The sequence below is a fragment of the Talpa occidentalis genome, unplaced genomic scaffold, assembly GCF_014898055.3.
Source record: "Talpa occidentalis isolate TD23 unplaced genomic scaffold, MPIMG_talOcc4v2.1 talOcc4.4, whole genome shotgun sequence".
Lineage (NCBI taxonomy): Eukaryota > Metazoa > Chordata > Mammalia > Eulipotyphla > Talpidae > Talpa > Talpa occidentalis.
The window spans coordinates 35,950,998-35,971,739 of record NW_023604295.1 but is presented as its reverse complement, the minus strand read 5'-3'; the positions used below and the strand labels follow the sequence as shown (position 1 = coordinate 35,971,739).

General features: G+C 37.4%; 1 protein-coding gene across 3 annotated transcripts in view; it reads right to left on the bottom strand.

Moving 5' to 3' along the window:
- Positions 1–20,742, bottom strand: part of TP63 (tumor protein p63) — a 276,044-nt gene that overhangs the window by 6,222 nt on the left and 249,080 nt on the right. The window contains exons 16-17 of one of the 3 annotated variants that reach the window (XM_054700436.1): positions 19,458–19,750; positions 4,867–4,996 (exon numbers count right to left, since the gene is read on the bottom strand). In XM_054700436.1, coding sequence (XP_054556411.1) covers positions 4,867–4,996; positions 19,458–19,750 — 423 coding nt within the window. Of the gene's footprint in view, positions 1–4,866; positions 4,997–18,237; positions 19,751–20,742 lie in introns of those variants that run through there. The other 2 variants (XM_054700437.1, XM_054700438.1) reach the window with 2 other exon arrangements.

The following is a 20,742-nucleotide window of genomic DNA, read 5'->3' as shown; positions in this document are numbered from 1 at the left end:
TAGGGCCTCCCCTGGTGGCGCGGACAGTTTCGCACCACACTGTGAAGCTGTCCGCAGCCTCTGCAGCACGGGTTCGATCCCGGCCAGCTGGTGAGGGTCCCACATGGCACAGCAGACCTCTCTTGTCTTGCCTGCTGCTCCCCTCAGCAGTGTATTTCAGTCAGTCTGCCTGTTCTGTTCCCTGCTCTGTCTCTGGTGAATCCTCTCACCTTCCCGCACCTCTGGCCTGTACTCCGGTTCTTGTATAAATACATAAATAAATAAATAAATAAATAAATAAATAAATAAATCTTTAAAAAAAAAAGAGGGAAGAAGTTTAAATTGATTGTCAAGTTGGCATATTACATAGATGAGAAGTTTAGGGTACTTACTTAAAAATAATTATGATAGGATAACATTGTTAAATTCATAATCAATTTTTTCTTGATAATTTATCCATATGTCCATACATCTTTCTAATCAAAACAATAGTTGTTCTAACCTTTTTGCCTTAGGACAGAGAAGTTTCAAGTGATAATAGAAAATTATTTGCAAGTGTTTTAATGAATTTTGACTCTATGTTGCTAAGGGTAACTTAGATGATTTGCACAGAGACAAAATATTTGAAAAATGTGAGAGCTGGCTTGTTCCATGACATAGAAATATTCTGTACTCAGAGAGAAGAGCCATGATATAGAAAAGATAAAATTATAGACATTGGGGGTAATGGACAGAACTTTCTTCCTGAGGTTATCACAGAGCCCTGGGAAAGTGACAATGGACACAGTTGTTTGTGAGTCTAGGCAGGTAGAGCTGTAAAAAGCATCATATATCACCATACTTCTATGTCTCCCATGGAAAGAGTGGCAATTCTGGCATGGGTATTGATGTGGGAGAAAGGAATCTCTCAGACATGTCCCTTATGGATTATTGTCAAAGGACCAGATGGAGTCATGGAATCCTCAGTCAACTGGGCAGATGACTGAATGTACCGCAGCCCCCCACCTCCCCCAACAGATCTTAGACTGAACTTCAGGCAGAGAGAGGGAAAAACTTGAATTCACTGGGACTGTTCCCATATTGGCAAAGGAGAGCTAAGTAGAAATTAAGTCAAGGTTAGTAGAAATAAAGTAGATAAATTCTTGGACATTAGTATTTGTGGACTTTATATTCACAGATGCTACAAACAGAAAAAAAGCAGGAGTAGGTGTGCTGGGGGTGGACAGAGGTGTGAATGTAGCATGATTGAACAATGAGGAGCTTGATGGGAAAGTTGAATAATATATGCAAAGTACCTGGAATACAAAGGCAGTCCTGTGATCACTCGTGTGATCCTGACCTTCAATAAGTTCACAGATGGTCTCTCCAGATAGATGTGTTCTGTGAAAGATTAGTAATAATCCAAGTGATCATATGCTCAGTGTATAACTGCAGAAGTTGTTCGGATGAGAGAATGATCGGTGAAGATTTAGTTGTCAAGGAAAGGCCTCACAACAGAGGTAGATCTTGAATTTGGTCTTGAGAATAAATTAACACTAGGAAAGTAAAAGAAATAAGCAATGATGTGGCAATAAAATTGTACATGATGTCTTTGAGAGACAGTGGAGAATAGTTATATTAAGAAGGATGATTTCTTGTGTTAGAAGATAGTTAAGTAGGTATACAGGAGAGGTTGCACCCAGGAGAGGAGTTGTGCAACATTGAGCTAAACATTGAATTTCAATCAGCAGTCACTGTAGAGACATTATAGGTATGTGAATGGAGGACCTGCTGCAAAAAAGAAAAAGAAAAAAAAAACACATTAATTCCCAGCTATGTGTCATTTTTGCTTCTAGCAAACCAGGCGGGTTTGTTATATAAGATAATCCTAAAACAGTTATTTTCATGGAAGATACTATACTCCAAAAAATGCAGTAAAACTGAAGCTACATATTAGAAATCAGTTAAATAGAGAGAACCAAAGATTAAAGAAAATCACGGATGGTGGATCTCTGGTCTTTATATCAGAGATTCTGTATCTTGCTTTGCAAATGTTATCTATTTTCACTATTATTATTGTCTGAAAGAAAATATAGTGAGATACATGAGTGAGTAACCCACGTTTGCTATTAAAATTTAGTTAGCTTATTCGGCTTGGAAACTATATGCGATTCAAGGCTGTTCCTGGAAAGTGATTTGTACAATGCACCTGTGCCCAATGGGAGCACATGGGAAAATGATAGTCTTAAAAATATATCAGAGTCGGGCCTCTCCGGTGGCACAGTGGGTTAAACACAGCACAGTGAAGCTGTCCGCAGCCTCTGCAGCACAGGTTCAATTCTAGGCCGGCCAGGGAGATTCCCCACATGGTGTGGCAGACCTTTCCTGTTGCGCCCACTGCTCCCCTCAGCAGTGTATTTCTGTCTGCCTGTTCTGCTCCCTGCTCTGTCTCTGGTGAATCCTCTCATCCTCCTGCGCCTCTGGCCTGTACCCCAGCTCTTGTATAAAAATAAGTAAATCTTTAAAAAATATATTGGAGTCATCACCAACTGCTCAAAATCCTCTTCTGGTATCCTATAGCAGTCAGATTAAATACAAATCACACTTCTTGCTTCATGGGTTACTTGCCACTGTCTCTGATTTTATTTCCTAGTAACCTTGACCTGCTTCACTCCAACATACCACATTGGAATCTTTCTATATCTGTAATGTACTAAGTGAATTCTGAGCTAGACCTTTCACTCCTACTCTGACCACTACCTAGAATACTATTCTTCAGATCTTTCCATGGTTCACCTCCTCAACTCATTCAGGTTGCTGCTCAGTGGTTCTTCCCTGAAAAGATTCTCCTTGGTCATCATATCTAAAATCCACTTCCATCTCTCACAACCTGCTCTTTAGTTTTGACTTGCTTCACTTTTCTTTATTGCATTCATCAGTAACTGGCATTGTATTAGTTACTTATTTGTGCACTTGTTAGTCATTTCTTACTGGAATGTAAATTCTGTGAGGGTAAGATCTTTGTCCAATACTTTTGTGTTTTCTGGCTTAGAAGAGACTAACACCTATAGGTCTCTTTTAAAAATTTGTTTTATAAATGGTTACATAAAGACCAGTATTATTATTGTTATCATCATCATCATCATCATTAATAACCATTACTTAACTGTCTATGTACTATAATTGAGTTATTAAAGATTGTACTTGGGCAAAATGTAACTATCTTGCCCACCTGCGACTATGAAGTTGCTTCTCTTTTTCCTTATAAATCTTTCCTTTTAAAATGTAAAAAAAAAATTATAATAAAGGTTGTACTTGGTTATTTCACGTATTCCTTGCAATCATTTCTTTACTTCTTGAGTCACAGAGAGAAATGATTTGTATAAGTTACTCAGCTATTAAATGGATAAATCAAGACTTAATACTGAAACTGCTAAGCTCCGTGGGTCATACTATTCCATACACTGTATGGTAACCATCATGTTGTACCCTAACACATATATAAAAAAAAGTATTAGCACAGTGCCTAGGAATTGGTAAATAAAAGTAAGTCTTTTTTTAAAAAAAATATTTTATTTATTTATGCATAGAATAACTGGGGTATAGGCCAGAGGTGTGGGGGCTAAGAGGATTTCACCAGAGACAGAGTGGGGATTTACTGAAATACGTTGCTAAGGGAAGCACCAATGAGGTCTGATGTGGCATATGTGAGTTAGCTCCCTGGCCAGGGATAGAATTCAGGCTTCAGAGGTGATGCTGAGACTTAACCCCAGGCTAGCAGGGAGGCCCTGAAGGTAACTCTCTTGAACACAGATATGTAAATCAAAAGAAAACTTTGGGAATAGACCTGGTAAGAGATATTGAGTTAAGGTCTAGATACTCTTAGAATAGTGCTGTTTTGCTTTTGTTTAGTGATTGAAATATATTTTTCTTAAATCCGTGTCTCACATATTAGTATATTGCACTTTCACCTACCTGTGACTGTGATTGATTTAGGAGGATTTTCCTAGGCTAGAGGAACCCTTTATTGGAAATTCATAAATAGCTGGAAGTGCCAGGAATGTATATACTCCATGGAGAGCTCTTACCAATAACAGATAGGTACAGCATTATGAAAGTTCAAAATCCCCAACCTCAGACTGGGACATATTTGAGTCATCTAGATATTCCAGAGTTCACCTTTAAGTTCAGTCTGAAGCTGCTCTCCCAGGACACTGCCTGACACTTTTCCTTTGCCTGGTTGGCATTCTCCCCTTCCCTGTCCTGCCCACTCTCTTATTATTTTCCTTTAAAGCACTCTGTTAATAAATCACTTGTATATTATGAACTTTTGTTTCTGGATCTTTGGTTAGGGATTCTAACCAAAGGTAGTGAATCACCAGTTTCTTTATTAGTGTAAGTAAGAATTCTATGGTCATACCTCAATTGCCTCTTGGTAAACCACCACTCTTTCTCTCCAGTCACATTCTTCTCAGACTTACAGATGTGAGATTCTCAATTTTTGGAGCCAGGTGCTAGGCAAGACTTATTGTAAAGGCATAGCGTTTTGCAGCAAAATCACCTTGGGCATGTATAGATCCTTATTCTTTGCTTCATGGAGCTCAAGCATAGATTTGACCTAACCCATTTCCTCCTCACATTCCTGGCTGGTAGACAAGGGCAGGGAGGAAGGAGGAGCTGAATCTCTAAGGCTTAATTCACTTGTCTATTTCTTGGCCCCTAGAGCTTGCCTTAATTGAAGAAGCTTTTAGTGGGATTAACTTTGCTGCAAAAAAAGCATGCTGGGTCTCCTTTCAAGACAGGCCTTTGGCTGTATTGGAACTGCATGAATACCTAAAGCCTTTTAAGAATGCAAGCATTTTCTAGCTTTGATCAGGCTGTCTCTCCAATGGGGCCCACGGAAGTTACCTTTCTCTGTGTCATCTCTGGTTCGGCAGTAATCATCTTCCAGGAGCTGCCGTGCGTGGGTGCAGTGACACATGTTAACTTCATCAAATGTCTGAGACAAGTCCTCTCCCCTGAGGTCAAGGTGGGATTCCTAAGCACAAGAGAGAGTAGGGAAAAACAGATTTGACTCTTTGCCACATAAGACCTTAATAGTGGGAACAGATTTCTGGTCTCACCTAATACCTTAGGGAATAATTTTTCACTCTCAGGCTCTTGCTAGTATACTATAATAACTTGACTCAAGACAACCTGAGCATATTTTGCACAAGAAAATCAGATAATCATTTAGGAATGCTATTACTCTGGAAAGAGTATTGTACTGAACTTGGAGACATATGGGAAGTTATACCAGCTCAGTCACTGTGTGACCTTAGGATACTGACTCAACTCACCTGGTCCACAGAGCCCCCATATGATGAATGAGGTGATCCCTATGAGCTCACCATTGACAGTGATCTATGATTCTGTCATTCTCTCAGTAGTAACCAATGTGTCTATGGACTTCAAATAATTTCTAAACTAAATTGTCTCAGCACAAAAAACTGGGAAACTCCCCATATGGCATCACCCCAAGGCATTAGTGTTTTCCTGCTCCTTCCATGTCTTGGATAGTACAAAAATTCCAGAGGTAACTGAGCAGTTGTCTAAATATTCTGAGGGGTGGCTAGTCCCATAGATAATTGTTAAAAGTTTATATAAGTTGTAGAAGTCAGGAAAACAGACTTCTAAAATTCTACCAGTCTTGCAGAGGCAGTCATCCAGATGAAATTGTCTCTCTTCCCTGGTCTTTAGTCATATACAGCAGGTTTCCTTTCATGTCTATAGCTTAGTGAAACCACCTACTCACTGATTCTCCACATTGTCATGCCGTTATGATGTTGCTTGTGAGGTTCATCTCACAAGATAGTCCACATGCTGATTCTTTTCTGACATCACCTCTGGCCTCTCTAATCAAAAATATTGCTTCTTCCAAGTAGTTCATATCACAATCTCACTCTGAAAGTCCTTTTAGATAGTTGTTTGTGTGGTGTTTTCCATTGTCTTCTCCCCAAACTCCAGGCGACTTGCACCTAAAGCACAAGGCCAGGTCTCCCACACATCTGTCTTGCTCCCAAAGATACCTCATATAGGCGGGAACACATTAAATGTTATGGACTTCTAATTTCAGGGGCATTGACACATGCTTTACTCAGCCATTTTAAAAAAGAATTAGGAGTGGGATACCAAGGGGAAAACAAAGACTGAATTAAAAAAAGACAAAAAAACAGTGTTTTGATCTTGGTTCTCTTACTCTCTGCATGACCTCAGATGAGTTGTCTTAGATACTCAAAGCTCTGCTTTTCCATTTGAAAAATGGCAATATCATCACATCTTACAGGATTGCAGGAGGGTGACATAAAAACAGACCTCAACAAACAGTAAAAGCTATTATGATTATGTTTATAATTATTATTTATCTATAATTTTTTTTTCTATTTGTACCATGAAACAAAAACTACATGTTTGTTTTTTTCTTTTTCATTCCTATCCTCCACTCCACCCCTCTCCCACATCAACCCCTCCCACCTTGCCGACCACAATGGTAAGGAAGTCTAAGTCCTATAGAATCTTTGCCATGGTTGGTAATCAGAGAACTTTGTTGGGGAGATGGTATTTCAATTATTGAAAGATTGGTAGCCCCAGATGCTATAAAGTTGAGATGGGTGAGGTTAAGGTAAAGTATTATGTTGGAGAAAATTATAGAACAAATGCACAGATGCATGAAAATTAAAGGTTGGTTGTTTATTCTACAAATAATTATTTAGTGACTACTACATTAGGATTTACCAGTGAATAACAACAACAACAAAAAATCCTACCTAGTGATGATTAAATTTTAGGGAATGTTAAGTAGTCAAAATTGGTTGGATGCCATTAGATTTAAAAAATAAATTGGTGACAATCTGTAGATGGGCTTTATTCTGTTGGCAATGACCAGTCATTCAAAGGTTATTTCTTCAATAATGGGCTTGGATATACTTATAAAATCTGAAACTGACTGATTGTGGAACCATGCATGATAAGACCACAGGCTTTTGCTTCCTGAATATGTGTTAGTTCATCCCATGGAGAATGATCTTTTGAACTTTTTTTTTTTTTATTGATTTGGAATAGTGGTATCATAGAAAATAACTGTACTCTAGAATGGAAAGACTTTGGGTGAACCCTTATTTTGCCACTAACTAGCTTTGTGAACTTGGGGATGCATGTAACTCTCAGAAACTCAGCTTTCTCAACTGTTAAACTATAGCTTATACTATTTGTTGTGCTTATTTCACAGAATTTGGGAAATGCTTGGTTTAAAGGGCCATTGTCATGGGAAATTCCTATAACTGTTACATACATTTTTGTTTTTACCCCAGCAATTACCATTAGTTACCTCCCATAACTCCCCCCTAAATGGTATTAATTCCCATTACTTTTAAATTTTTGTTATGTAGCATCAGTTTGTAGTGAAGTCCTTGTTTTCTTCAAATGGTGGGTAAAATTATGTTTCTAGAATATAACACAAAAAGAAACTGGGAGCTCTCTTTTCATTCCCCTTTCATCTTACCCCTAGAATGGAAAGGCTTAAAGTGAGCCTTTATTTTGCCACTAACTAGCTTTGTGAACTTGGGGATGCATGTAAATACAGGATGGGGTCCTGTATATTTTGTCCAAGGATTCATGTGAGTTCATGGAAAATAGAAGATTAGAACCCAGATTCTAGACTCTCCCATCTCTGTTGCTCCACTCCTTTTATACAGAAATTCTCATCTCTATTCCTATTATCTCCCCATTCTCCCAGATCTACATTCATGATTCCTCTGAACATGAAACAGAGAAAGAAAACCTAATGTCTCTCTTCCAAAGTGTCACAGGGTCTTTCTCAGAGAGAGTTCTCAAAAGTTGGAAACTCAGACTAAGGTTTAACTTGGTATTTGCCAGGATTCACCTAGCACAGAAATACAGAAGTCTTGTCATTAAAAAATAAATAATATTGTCATGCAAAGACTATTAATTATGTTTGGACTTAAAAATGCTTTGCAAGCATTAACTCATCTGGTTCTTGCAAAAAAAGAAATTTTGAGTTACCACAACAAATGCCCATTTTACATGTGAGGCAAAGTAGGTAGAGTAATGATGTAACTTTCGCAAGGTCATCAGCTGGTGAGTGAATAATTTGACATGGAAATATGTGTCAGAATACGAGACTAAGCTCTTGCTCACCCTTTTATTCAGCACATATCCTATATATGCTCTTCAATGCAAAACACTAACTCTGCTACAGTGTGGGAGATGTAATACAAAATAATTAGGCAGGCTTTGTCTGGTTTCAGGAGATTGTCCATCTGAGAGAGGCACTTCTCCCAGACCTTCTGAAAGGTGCGTAGCATAAAGTGCAAATGAAGTCTTTCTTGACTCAAGAAGCACCTAGCTTTTCAAAAGGAATTTTTGATAGACAAGTAATGGGACTGGAACCATATATTTGTTTTTTTTTTTTTTTTTATCCCTAAGTGTATACAGAGACATTGTTAGACTTAATTCAGGCACCACAATGAACATTTTTGTTGATATTCAAAAACAAAATAAAGAGCCAAAACTGAAAAGATCAAACCAAGTGGTAGAAGCAGCAGGAGGTAATTTGTATAGCACCAAGAGCATAAAAGCCATAATTTGTTCCAACATCCCTATTGCATGAATTCCAGAGAGTGCTTCAGGCCAGAAGTGTTTGTGACTAAACAACAGAAAAGCAAACTGAGAGCAGAGAAATAATCCACTTGTAAGCAGTATGCAAAAACATTCATTACCAACTTTTACTGAGAAAGAGAAGGTAACAACAAGCACAAGCATAAGCACAAGCACAAGGATCTGGCTGTGGCCTGGAAAAGAGACCTCTTCTAAGTAGAAGCTGGGTTGGGTTGCACTAAAAGTTGAGAAAGAAGGTCAAGACCACTTGGTTCTTCCTTGCTGTTGAAAGTAGAATGCAGTTCTGTTGTGAGATGTCACATAATCCAATCTTCCATTTGACTTCAGTTTCCAACTCCATAAATTGAAGAGCCTAGACCAGTTGTTTTTGGTCTGCACTTATAGATCAGAGTTATGCCTCTTCTCAAGTCATAATTTCCCACAATGCCTTGAACAAACTGGAGAAGGAACTGAGCAACCCATTGGACAGGAAGCCCAAAGGGAACCCTTATAGAACCAAAACCCACATGCCACCTCAATGGTGACCTTTGCTGAGCTCCACCTTCCCAGTTAGAGCCTCACACCTTACCACAGTTTACCACCTCTGGTTTCCTCACCATGAATACACCAGGCCATTCCACATGAGTAGGAAAACCTGGTATTGCACAAGAGTACCATGGAAATAATTGGAGTGGAGTTCATAAGAAAATAGTCTTTCAGCCAAGAGATGGGGGAGCTCTTTCCCTCGGGAAGGAAAGAATGCATTACGATCATGGGAGAGAGACAGACATTTACCACTCCTACCACCCTCACCAAGGGAGGTCAAAGTGTTATGGAGGCTGTGATGATGAGCAAAGACTGTGGTATTGTACCCCAGGACAAGAAGTAATGAGGCTAAGGGGATGAAAGATGGAGGGGAGAGGCAGCCAAGCTACATTCTTATGAATAGGATATTATAGGAGGGAAGAAGAAGGCCTGTATCTGAGAAGACAGAACTCCCATTGATTGCCAAATGCCGATTGAATACTAGCCAGCCATGGTACAATACCGTACTTTCTGCTGAGTCTTGGTGAGACTACATTTAGATATGACGTCCTGCCCTGTATGTGACTCTTAAGGATATCATGAGCCTGAGGGTGGGGGTCTGTAAGAATGAGTTGTCAGGTACCTACTTCTAAGGTATGACTTGAAACTCCTTGCACAGGGCAAATAACTTTGGCACCATATCCATTATCAAGGGTATTTCCATTCAGCAAGCAATATGTTTGAGTGGAAAATGGAGTACAACGTGGATATTTTTGTTAGAGAGGAAGGGAGAGGGACAGGCAAGGGCATAGGAATGCTCCAAAGACAACTTCCACATTATTTTTGCTGAGAATTTGTACAGCTTGTGAGTATATAACTTAGACAGGTATGGATGGTTTGATGGAGGGTGAGTGAAAACATGTGCACATATGGAAGAGCAAAAATGTAACTCGAAAATTAAAATAAAAATTAACAAATCATTGAATGAAAGAGTAGGGGAGGGCCTCCCTGGTGGTGCAGCGGTTAAAGACACAGTGCTATCAAGCTATCCACAGTCACTGCAGCCCAAGTTTGATTCCTGGCCAGGGAGCTAACCCACATGGCAGAGCAGAGCTCTCCTGTCTCACCCACTGCTCCCTTCAGCAGTGTATTTCAGTCACTGCCTGTTCTGTTCCTCACTTTGTCTCTGGTGATTCCTGTCACTCCCCACACCTCTGGTCTGTACCCCAGTTCTTGTAAGCATGAATAAATAAATCTTTAAAAAATAGTGGGGGGAAAATCGCTGAGGGTGAAACATATTATGGTCTCTGAAAGAATAAAAGGCATGGTAAAAGAACATTGTTCTAGCCGAAAAGTAGCACACACACACACACACACACACACACACACACACACACACACTTTCCAGCAGCATGAGAATCCTTTTGAACACCAGATGTTGGTAATATATTTCCTAGGGCTGCTCCTGCTGGGGTGAGATTCACAAAAGTGGATTTGCTGAAACATTTCTTTTAAAACCTCTCTTTTAAATATTTACAAACACCAGCATTTGTTCTAATGTACCTAACATGCTGATACCTTGATGCCACTATAATTCCAGAATTCTAGAGAGAAAACCTTCTGAACATTTCCAAAATGCATTTGGCAGGCGGCCCTGAGGAATGACACAGCAGAAATTTCTCTATTCATTTCACAGCCTTTAATCTGACAATTGGTTGATGTTTGTGTTCTTTCTCTTTACTCTCATTTAAAACTTTGACTTTTCTGTACCTTCAATATTATGAGTGCTTTCAAGTATGTTCTGTAACTTTTAGTTGTTAATGGAGCAGACTAGTATTAGGAAGATAATGGTAAATTAGAAAAAAAATCTGATGCAGCTGTATGAACTCAGCTAAAAATTGACAGAATGATCAATTTTTAACAGGTAACAGTGTTTAGGAATATTAAGCCATTTGAACATGATTTACAGAAGTGAGTAACTATAGTCTAAGAATATAAAGTCATTATTCAAAATAATAATTTCTTTTACAGATAAAATTATGGCTTCTCAAAATTATAGAGCAAATGTCAGAAGTTTAAGTGCCATAAAATTCTCAATTCGCTAGAATTTTTTTCCTGTCTCTTGGCCCTTTGTATCTAACTTTTGCTCGAATTACAAAATGCACTACCTCAGAGATTCTAGGTCCAAAATTCTGATCAGAATCATAAAAGAGAAATTTACCTGCCAGTACTTGCCACCCACTTGGCACATATAAAGATTCAGGATTAGTGTGAGGAGTCACAAATCTCATGAATTTCCAGAACACACCCAACATTGACTGTGAAAGCACCTCTTTAAATTAATGAACTGCTCTTATCTGGGAAAAAAAAATACAAATGTGTGTTATATATATGTTTAGTGCTCTATGAAAAGTTTCTCTATGGAAGGAGCAAATTTGTAGATACCTTTAGGTTTGCATTTAATGGAGATTCCAATTTTGAGACTGCAATTTGTCTAAAAATTATAGCCTTATATTTATATTGGCAGTTGTTTTATGTCATTTTTCAGCTCTCTCCTAAAGGGTGTTACTGAAATACTGCCACTTTAGGATTTTCAACTCTCATTTTACAGCTGTTGAAACTGAGGCACAAGGAAAGATGCATCTGGCCAACAACATCGTCTTCTTTCAGTACAATATTTGTTCCACTCTGTGTCTCGATTGCTCTACGGAAATCTCTGTATTTGCCTAACATTTTTTGGAAAGAGTCTAAAGCACCAGGAAAAAATGCAGGGTCAATCAAGTTTGGAAAAAATAATGGACACAAAAATTGTATGGATTTGAGGAAGATGCAGGGAAATCTTGACCCAAAGTTGGTTGTGTCCTATGTTCTACTTTACCTAGTAAGAGAACAGGAAACTATGAAAGAGAAAAGAATGGCTGAAGGGAAAATGCATACTGTCTCCTGTGGTTGTCCTCACTCAAAGTTAAGCACAACTTTCTTTGGCCAGGAAGGCTCTGGTGTGTCCTCACCACTCATGTCCTTTATTCCACACTTTTTATTTTCCTATTAGTAGTGCTTGTATATCCTATGCTAGGTCACTGTGTTACTTGTCTTTTTTTCTTTTTTTTTTTTTTTTTAGAGACATGTTTTTATTTATTTATTTTATTTGTTTGTTTGTTTATACATGCACTGGGTACAGTCAGAAGTGCGGGAGGGTGAGAGAATTCACCAGAGCCAGAGCGGGGAGCAGAGCAGGCAGAAGGACCGAAGTACACTGCTGAGGGGAGCAGCGGGCGGCAGGAGAGGTCTGCGCGCCATGTGGGATCCTCCTCCAGTGGCTGGGGAGCAGCCGGGGATCGAACCGGCACTGCAGAGGCTGCAGGCAGCTTTGCAACCCAGCGCTCAACCACTGCGCCACTGGGGAGGCCCTACTTGTCTTTTTTTTTAAAGATTTATTTATGCATGCATGCAAGAACTGGGGTGCAGGCCAGAGGTGTGGGAGGTGAGAAGATTCACCAGAGAAAGATTGGGGAACAGAACAGGCAGACTGACTGAAATACTCAGGTGAGTCAGGAGAGGTCTGCTGCACCATGTGGGTTATCTCCCTGGCCGGGGATTAAACTCATGCTGCAGTGGCTGCAGATAGCCTCATAGTACTGAGAGATAATGCCTTGTACCACCAGAGACACCCCACTCTGTTACTTTTCTAAATAATCTATATGGTGTACCCAAAAGCAGAAGTAAAGTGTCCTGTATCTTGAGTCCTATGCAAAATTTTAGACAGCTCAAACATGTTTAACTGATGTTAGGTCTTTGATGTTCTGTAATTATTAATACTAGGTAATATATTCTAATAACAGTGTAACAGGAAAAATTACTACCCAACATCATCTGGGCCTACTCCTTTTGTTTTTCCAAATCTTAGTCATTTTATTGTCAGAGTATAGAAGACAAAAGGGGTAGGGAAAAATGGTTGCATCAGAAATCTTAATAAGAGTGCAAGCATGATAAACCTAAAATTTTGTAATTTATTTTCATGATTATAGAGATATTGATACAAAAATGTGAAATATATTGACTAACAATAAACTGTTTATTAGCATCATATGGTATGGGATATAACCATCTTGTAAATTTTGACTTGAAATACATTGGATACAGTCTAATATATTATTGCTTCTGATTATTATCTTGCCTTTCATTATAAGAACACAGTACTTTTAAAAAGTTTTGGAATATTTGAGAATGACTATAATATTTTTACATTTATGAATACATTTTGAATGATTGATTCAATGAGTTAAATTTCTATGACATTAATTTTCTAGTTACATTTGCTACAGACTTGCCTTTAGCATTTGTCCATTTTTGAAGCATATTGAGTAAATTTGGTTGATCAGAATTTTTAGAGCTAGAGAATACAGGCATATGTCCTTTTAAAAAATTAGCATGGTCAAGTTCTTGTCCACAAAATTTACATGGTAAAATTCTACTTGAACAATTAACCATATAAGAATACCATATATCTCTTTTACCCTTATAATTCTGTCTCAGCTGTTCAGCCTTTTGTTTGGGAAAATTTATCTGGGACATCATCACATGAAGGCTTAGTCTGAGATTTAACTTACACAACCCATTTCACCATCCGCATTAGAGTTCAATGTTTCTTTAAACACATCTTCTGATTTAACTATTTTGAAACATCTGCTTCTGTCACTTTTAATCTCTGTTATTATGGGGAGAAAATGAAAAACTGAATTCTTGTGAAAAACTAAAGGCAGACCGCAAAGATAATTGTCTCACATTATTCTATCCCTTCTAGAAAGATGATGCAATATTTTTGGCAACAGAGTAAGAAAACCAGTGATTACCTTTCTAGACTTCTTATTGCATCATTTTTCTAGGCCAGCTGTCCAATGGAAGTATAATGAAAGCCACTTACATACTTTTAAATTTCTAGTATATACAATATAAAACGACACAGTTAAAATTAATTTTAATTAGGTATGTTCAATCTATATTGTCTTTTCAACACGTCATCAACATAAAAATATTACTTATTTTATAGTCTTGATTTTTGTGTTTAGTTTTTGAAATTTATTGTGTACCTTTATTTTGATTAGCCACATTTCAAGTGCTCTTGTGTCTACCATATGAGCACAGTTTGGGAAAATTCTGCTGGTTTTCCTTTTTAAAATAAATTATAGTATTTTGATTTTGGCTCATTAAAGTTGATTTGTAAGTAAGGAAGAAATGATTCCTAGAATAGTGAAAATACCTCACAATATGAAATAACAAAATCACTAACTTTATATCTCATTTTATATTTCTGAGATGGTCTAAATGGTCTTATGCTAGTTGCAAAAAAATTTATTCTTTTTTAAATACAAGTTTGGAACACTCAAAATCCAACAATGAGAAAACAAACTAATCAAAAAATGAACCAAAGGCTTTAACAGATACCTTACTAAAAGTTAGACAAGTGAAAAATAAGGACATGAAAAGATGTTCCACATATAGCTACATATATCCTCCATTAATTTAATGAAAATTAAAATAACCAGATACCATTACCTATCCACACAGCTGTTAGAATGGTCAAAATACAGAACGCTGACATTGCTAAGTGCTGGTGAGGTGGTAGAGCAACAGGAACTCTCATTGATTACTGATGAGAATGCAAAATGGTACAGCTCCTTTATAAGACAGTTTGGTAGTTTTCTTACAAAACTGAAATATTACCTTATATTCCAGCCATCACACACTCCTTGGTATTCATGCAAAGGAGGTGAAAGCATGTCCACATAAAAGCTTGCAAAGAGATGATTACAGAAATTTACTCATAATTGCCCTAACTTGGAAGTAACCAAGAGGTCTTTAAATAGGTGACTAGATAAGTAAACTGTGTTACAGCCAGACAATGCAAGTTATGTCAGTGCTTAAATAAATGGCCTAGCAAGTCATGAAGAAAAACCTGGAGGAAACCTAAATTTTACTGAATGAAAGAAGTCAATCTGAAAAAGCTACAAACTCTTTGATTCCAAATGTATTGCATTCTGGAAAAGGCATGATGATAGAGATCATAACCAAATTTCGAGACAGTAAAATTTGTTGCCAGGGGTTTGGGGAGGCAGGGATGAATAGGTAAATTGCAGAGAGGTTTTAGGGCAGTGGTCCTGTAATGGTGGATAATTGCCATTATAGATTTGTTCTATCCCATAGAATGTACCCCACTAAGAGTGAAGCCTAGAGTAAACTTTGAGTGATAATGATGTGACAGTATAAGAGCTACAGGTCTAACCAATGTACCCCTTTGGTGGGGTATGTTGACAAGGAGGGAGGCTATGCACATGTGGGTGTTAGAGGATATATTGGAAATGTCTGTACTTTCCTCTCAATTTCATTATAAACTTAAAATTATTCTAAAAAATGCCTTACAAATATTTTTAAGTTTTTCTTTGCACTTCAGAAGACCTTGAAGAATAAAAGTCATCAAATAATCCATACAATGATTCACTTACTTAAAAATAAGCAATGAAAAATTAAAATTGAGTCCAAAGTGTTGTGACAGTATATCAACAATTAACCATTTTCATAGTTTTTTAATTTTCCCAATACTGGCAAAATTTTATCAAATGTTTAATTTGGGACAGGGTAACCTAAATTTCAAGGAATAAGAATTGGAATCATTTGGTATCCCTAATTTAAGTTGAACCTGCCTTGCCTATAGGAATATATATATTCATAATGCAATTGATCTCTATACAGGAAAAACAGCTGATACCTTTAAATACTATATATTATATATAGCACTATACTATAAAGCTATCTATAAATCTAAGTATTAAAATGTTTTCATGTTATACAATGTTAGTCCATTAAAATAATGAACTTGCATTTCTTTATTAAAAATTGTTAAACTATTTTAATAGTATTTTATTTATTCAATCAAAGTATACAACTGAAAGGTGATATTTAACATTGTGTTTAACAGAGAACCTACCCACTTAGTGCCCGTCATCTGCAGGCTGTTCCCATATATATCCAGGGTAATCTGTACCACACTCCTGAATTGCTGAGGAGGGCACTGGTCAGGAGGTCATTAAATTAGACATTAGAAATCACTATTGGCTAGTCCCTGTTCCAAAACAAACTCATTCTGACCTCAATCAAATAGAGTATTAAACTGTGAGTATCTCATGTATCAAATGACAATGTCTTCTTAATCTTTCCTTTTTCATACATTGGCTAAAGTAAGAAAATAAAATTTATTTGTTCTGAGATGAGAAGCATCAATATTTGAACCTCTCTGTTTCCCTTATTTAACATTAGATGATACGGAAATAATTTAATACTTTTCTCTTTTCTTCTTCCTCCTTACTGGTAAAAAAAATAGGGCCAAAAAATGTCAGCGAGCCAGCTAGCCAGCCAGCCAGCCAGACACACACACACACACACACAGCCCACAACCAACAATAACAATACCATTTCTCAATGCATTTTATTTATTTTTAAATTTTATTGCATGTCTTGGTAAACATAAGTGGCTTGAAGATTTGCCTCTGGCTCACCAAAAGCCCATAACAAAAAATACCAAAAGACAGGCAACTAAAGCTTAAAAAAAGTATGACATCTATAAGAAAGAACCTCTCAAAAACATTAATAAAGAATATAAAACCTTTGACATTTACTTAATTTTTATACAGTTATAAAAATAATAAAAAAAACACACCCTTTAACATTCAACATCCCACATACTGTATTTTTGGGGAATATCAAGAAAACAAAAAGTAAATGGATTTAATGAAGAAAGTTCTGTTCTCCGTTTCTATTTCTAATCACTTCCAAATAAAAACCTTTGCATTGTTCAGCTAACTGTACCAAGCCAGACCACAAGGACTCCATTAAGCCCACTCCCACTTCTCTGTCCTCAATATTCTTTCAGCCCTTATCTTAGCTACTCATATACTCAGAGCATAATTTGCCACCAGGATAAAAGGTCAGTCGTTGTGCCTATCTTGGCTAATGCCAAACCCATGAGATACAGTACAGGAATTTCTGAGTCCCTAGTGCCACCTGAATAGTATTGAAATAGCTCAGAAGTCCCAGGTTTATTCAAACACTCAGTATAGTAGAGGAAGCCATGTGACTTCCTAGCATTGCCAAGGCACAGCTTTAACTCTTCCCCTTACTAGGTTTTCAAAGCTGTATGCCTGTTCTACAAATTAACAGTGCATATTACCATTTAAGCACAATAAAACTTTGAAATCAAGGACTCACTCTCTTTAACATACAAAATAAAAATAATAATAAAAAACAACTTTCCCTTCCCCCCATCTTACATTTAAGATATTTTTTCTTATATGACATTGTTGTTAAACTAAGTGATGTTTCCGTGAAAATATAAAAACAATAATAATAATTAAAAAAAAAGTTTCAACTCTGGTTCTGGAAAACCCACTATCCCAAGAAGAAAAAAATAATCAAAATACAGAGTATGCATTTTTACGCACAAAAATATATATACACTTTTTCAGATGAAACTCATACATTATATTTTTTGAGCCACATTAGCCCTTTCATACTTTAAAATAAAAAAAAAATGGAAGCTTATGTTCATAATAGCCCTTTACCAGAATGCACAGGAATATTTTAGAGCTCATTAGCATATATACAAAATACCTGTTTTATAGTTTGAAAAAAAAAAGGTCACATATGTTTCTACAAAATCTAGGGGAATATAGTCACTTAAAAAATACGGTCATTTAACAAATGCTTGTTTAAAGACAAGTATTTGTTCATGTGGTCCAAATACTAGCTCCCATGAGAGGTTTACGCCCGGGTCTGTGGGACATTTTTATGTCTATGCACAGGCCGGAAAAGCAACACACAGGAAATTGGGTTCTCACAGTTATTTTCTAACAAAGTAAAACTCTCACTGATCAAAAGAGAAAAGTAACATATTGAAGCAACTAATGCCACTGGAAAACTGATCTCATCATTTTGTTTTCCAAATCTCAACTCCTATTTTAAACCTTGAAGAGAGCAAGGTAAACAAGAATTTTATAGAATAGGGATGCTCTTTAAAAGAAACATTTACCAAATAATATTATCTATATTTCAAAAGATTTTCTAAGAATTTCAATTCAGGCTCACTGAGCTGTCTTATTTAGTGGAGACTCAATATTTCTGTATGTGTTCTGTTTTTCCTGGATATTCTTTATAGACATTAACACTTCATTGTAAGGATAGGATAGATGGTATTCATCCTGATCAAATCAAACTTAATTCTAAGAAGAACAGCAATTAGTTTATTGAGTTAGAAGGTTCATTAGTGGAATTTAGTTTTAAGGCTTCTATAATGACAATGGATACTTTCCTAGTGAATACTAAGAGATAGGTATACTAAGAGATGCCCATCAATTTGATGGGCTTGCTGATATACTCAAATACATGATACCAGATGTTTTTTAACTGATGACCCCCAGGACCTTTTAAGAATTTTAGTCTCAGTCCATATTCTCCACCCCAGCCAAAAGCAAGAGAGGGCATTTCCTTTCTTCTAGTCTATGATGCTATGAACATGGACTTTTTCTTGTAATTGGATTTAATAATCCCAAAATGAACCATCATCACTAGTAGGGGTATCTGATAACATAAAATCCACCAACATTGAGAAGTGTGTAAATATATACAGTCTCACCTATATAATAAGCAATGGTAAATACAACTGGGTTATCAAAAGGTTTGACATAGCATGTGTTTAGCATTCAAAGAACTGAAGGGACCTAAACACTATTGCCACTCACATATACCATCAAACTCTAAATTCCTATTACCCCACTTGATACCCCTTGAGAGAAAGAATATAGATGAGCCATTCAAAGCAATTAAAAAAATAATTTGATAAGTGCAAGTCAATTCCTTTCCTTTAAATTACATTTTAAACAGTACTCAATGCCCCCACCCAAAAATATATACTGTATATTTATATATTTATATATATAGTCTTAGACTATAAGGGTGAAAATGCTTTATAAAAGTCAATGACAGATCTCTGCAGCTTAAGGGGATGCACACTGCTTTTCTGCTCACTTCTACCTAGTCATGACAACTCCAGTCCTGCAAGCAATAGATTTGAAGGCTTAAAGCCAGAATCAGAATCAGAGCTGGACATTAGGTAAGAGGTAGCCTCTTACCTCTCCTTTTCTTAAGAAACCAGACTGAGAAGAGGAAGGAGAGGAGCTAGGGGAAATGCTTGCAAGGTCAAGCAGCAGTGCTGGCAGGGGAGTGGGCGAATGGGAAGAAGGTGGAAAAGCTCCAGGAGGAATGCTCACTCCCCCTCCTCTTTGATGCGCTGTTGCTTGTTGCGACGAGCATCCATGTCAAAGTTGAAGTCATTCCACTCATCTCGGGGTGGGAAGGAGATGGTCTGGCGGAGGGTGAAGCGCACAGCGTCAATAACACGTTCACCCCGGGTCTCGCTGGAACCCACACTAACTGTGGAGGCGCCACTTGGGGTCCGCAGGAGGTGGGGAGGGGAGGAAAAGTCATGCAGCTGCCGGTGGTCCAGGATGCCCTTCCAGATGGCATGACGGAATTGCTCAGGGATTTTTAGACTTGCCAAATCCTGTGCAACAGGGAAGGGAGGCAGGAAGAATTAGGACAAAGAAACAATAAGTGACATTTACACTACACCATTTTGTCATTTTCCTTGGCTCTTGTCTAATTGACCTGGATTTATTGATCCTGAATTGGAAAATAAAATCAGCTCTCAGCTAACATTTGGCTCTACATGTACCTAGGCACAGAGGCAGTCTTGAGGTACCATCTCTGCTAATTCTTCACTGGTTTCAGTTTTTTTTAATTGATAAAATAGGGACAGTTGTTAGATTTGAGGGTAAAAATCCTCACACAGAAACATAAGGTACAGGGAGGGAACTTCTGACTCTAAATCTAAAGGGCTCTAGTCACTAGAAGAAAGGTATTAATGAGATGTCACCATTGCTTCAGTGAAGAGATGAAAGGAAAAGATGACTAACAAGAAGGTATCAAAACTCTCTAGGTGCCAGGCACTGAACTAATTATACATATTCATAACTTCATTTAATGCTCAGATTAGTAGGAGATATGTTATACCTATTTCATAGAAAATTTGAATGTCAGAGAGGTTGATAACTCTGAAGTTAAACAATTAACTGAATTAATTGGGGACTCAGGACAGACTTTGAGTCTAAAACTGTCCTATGACCAAAGGTCTGTTGGTGTTTGCTTAAGTCAGAGTGTTAAAACACATGTCCATGTTCTATGAGTAGGGATAGCAGACAACAAATACAGTCAATCTTCACTAACTGGATGGCATGTCTTACTTGTATCTGCACTGGCTTTTTAATTGGTTTGTTCCAGGAGCAGCTCACATATTTTGTGGAGCAGCATGGTGGGCAGAAAGAACACTAAACTTGGGTCAGAAGACCTTGATAGAGACTCTAATTCTATCCCTGATTGGCTCTAGACCTTCTTCAAGTCACTTACTCTCAACTGGTTTCAGTTTCTTCATTGGTGGGATGGGATATCATTCCTTTTTTAACTCAGCATATGTTGCATACTTAAATGTTAATGTGG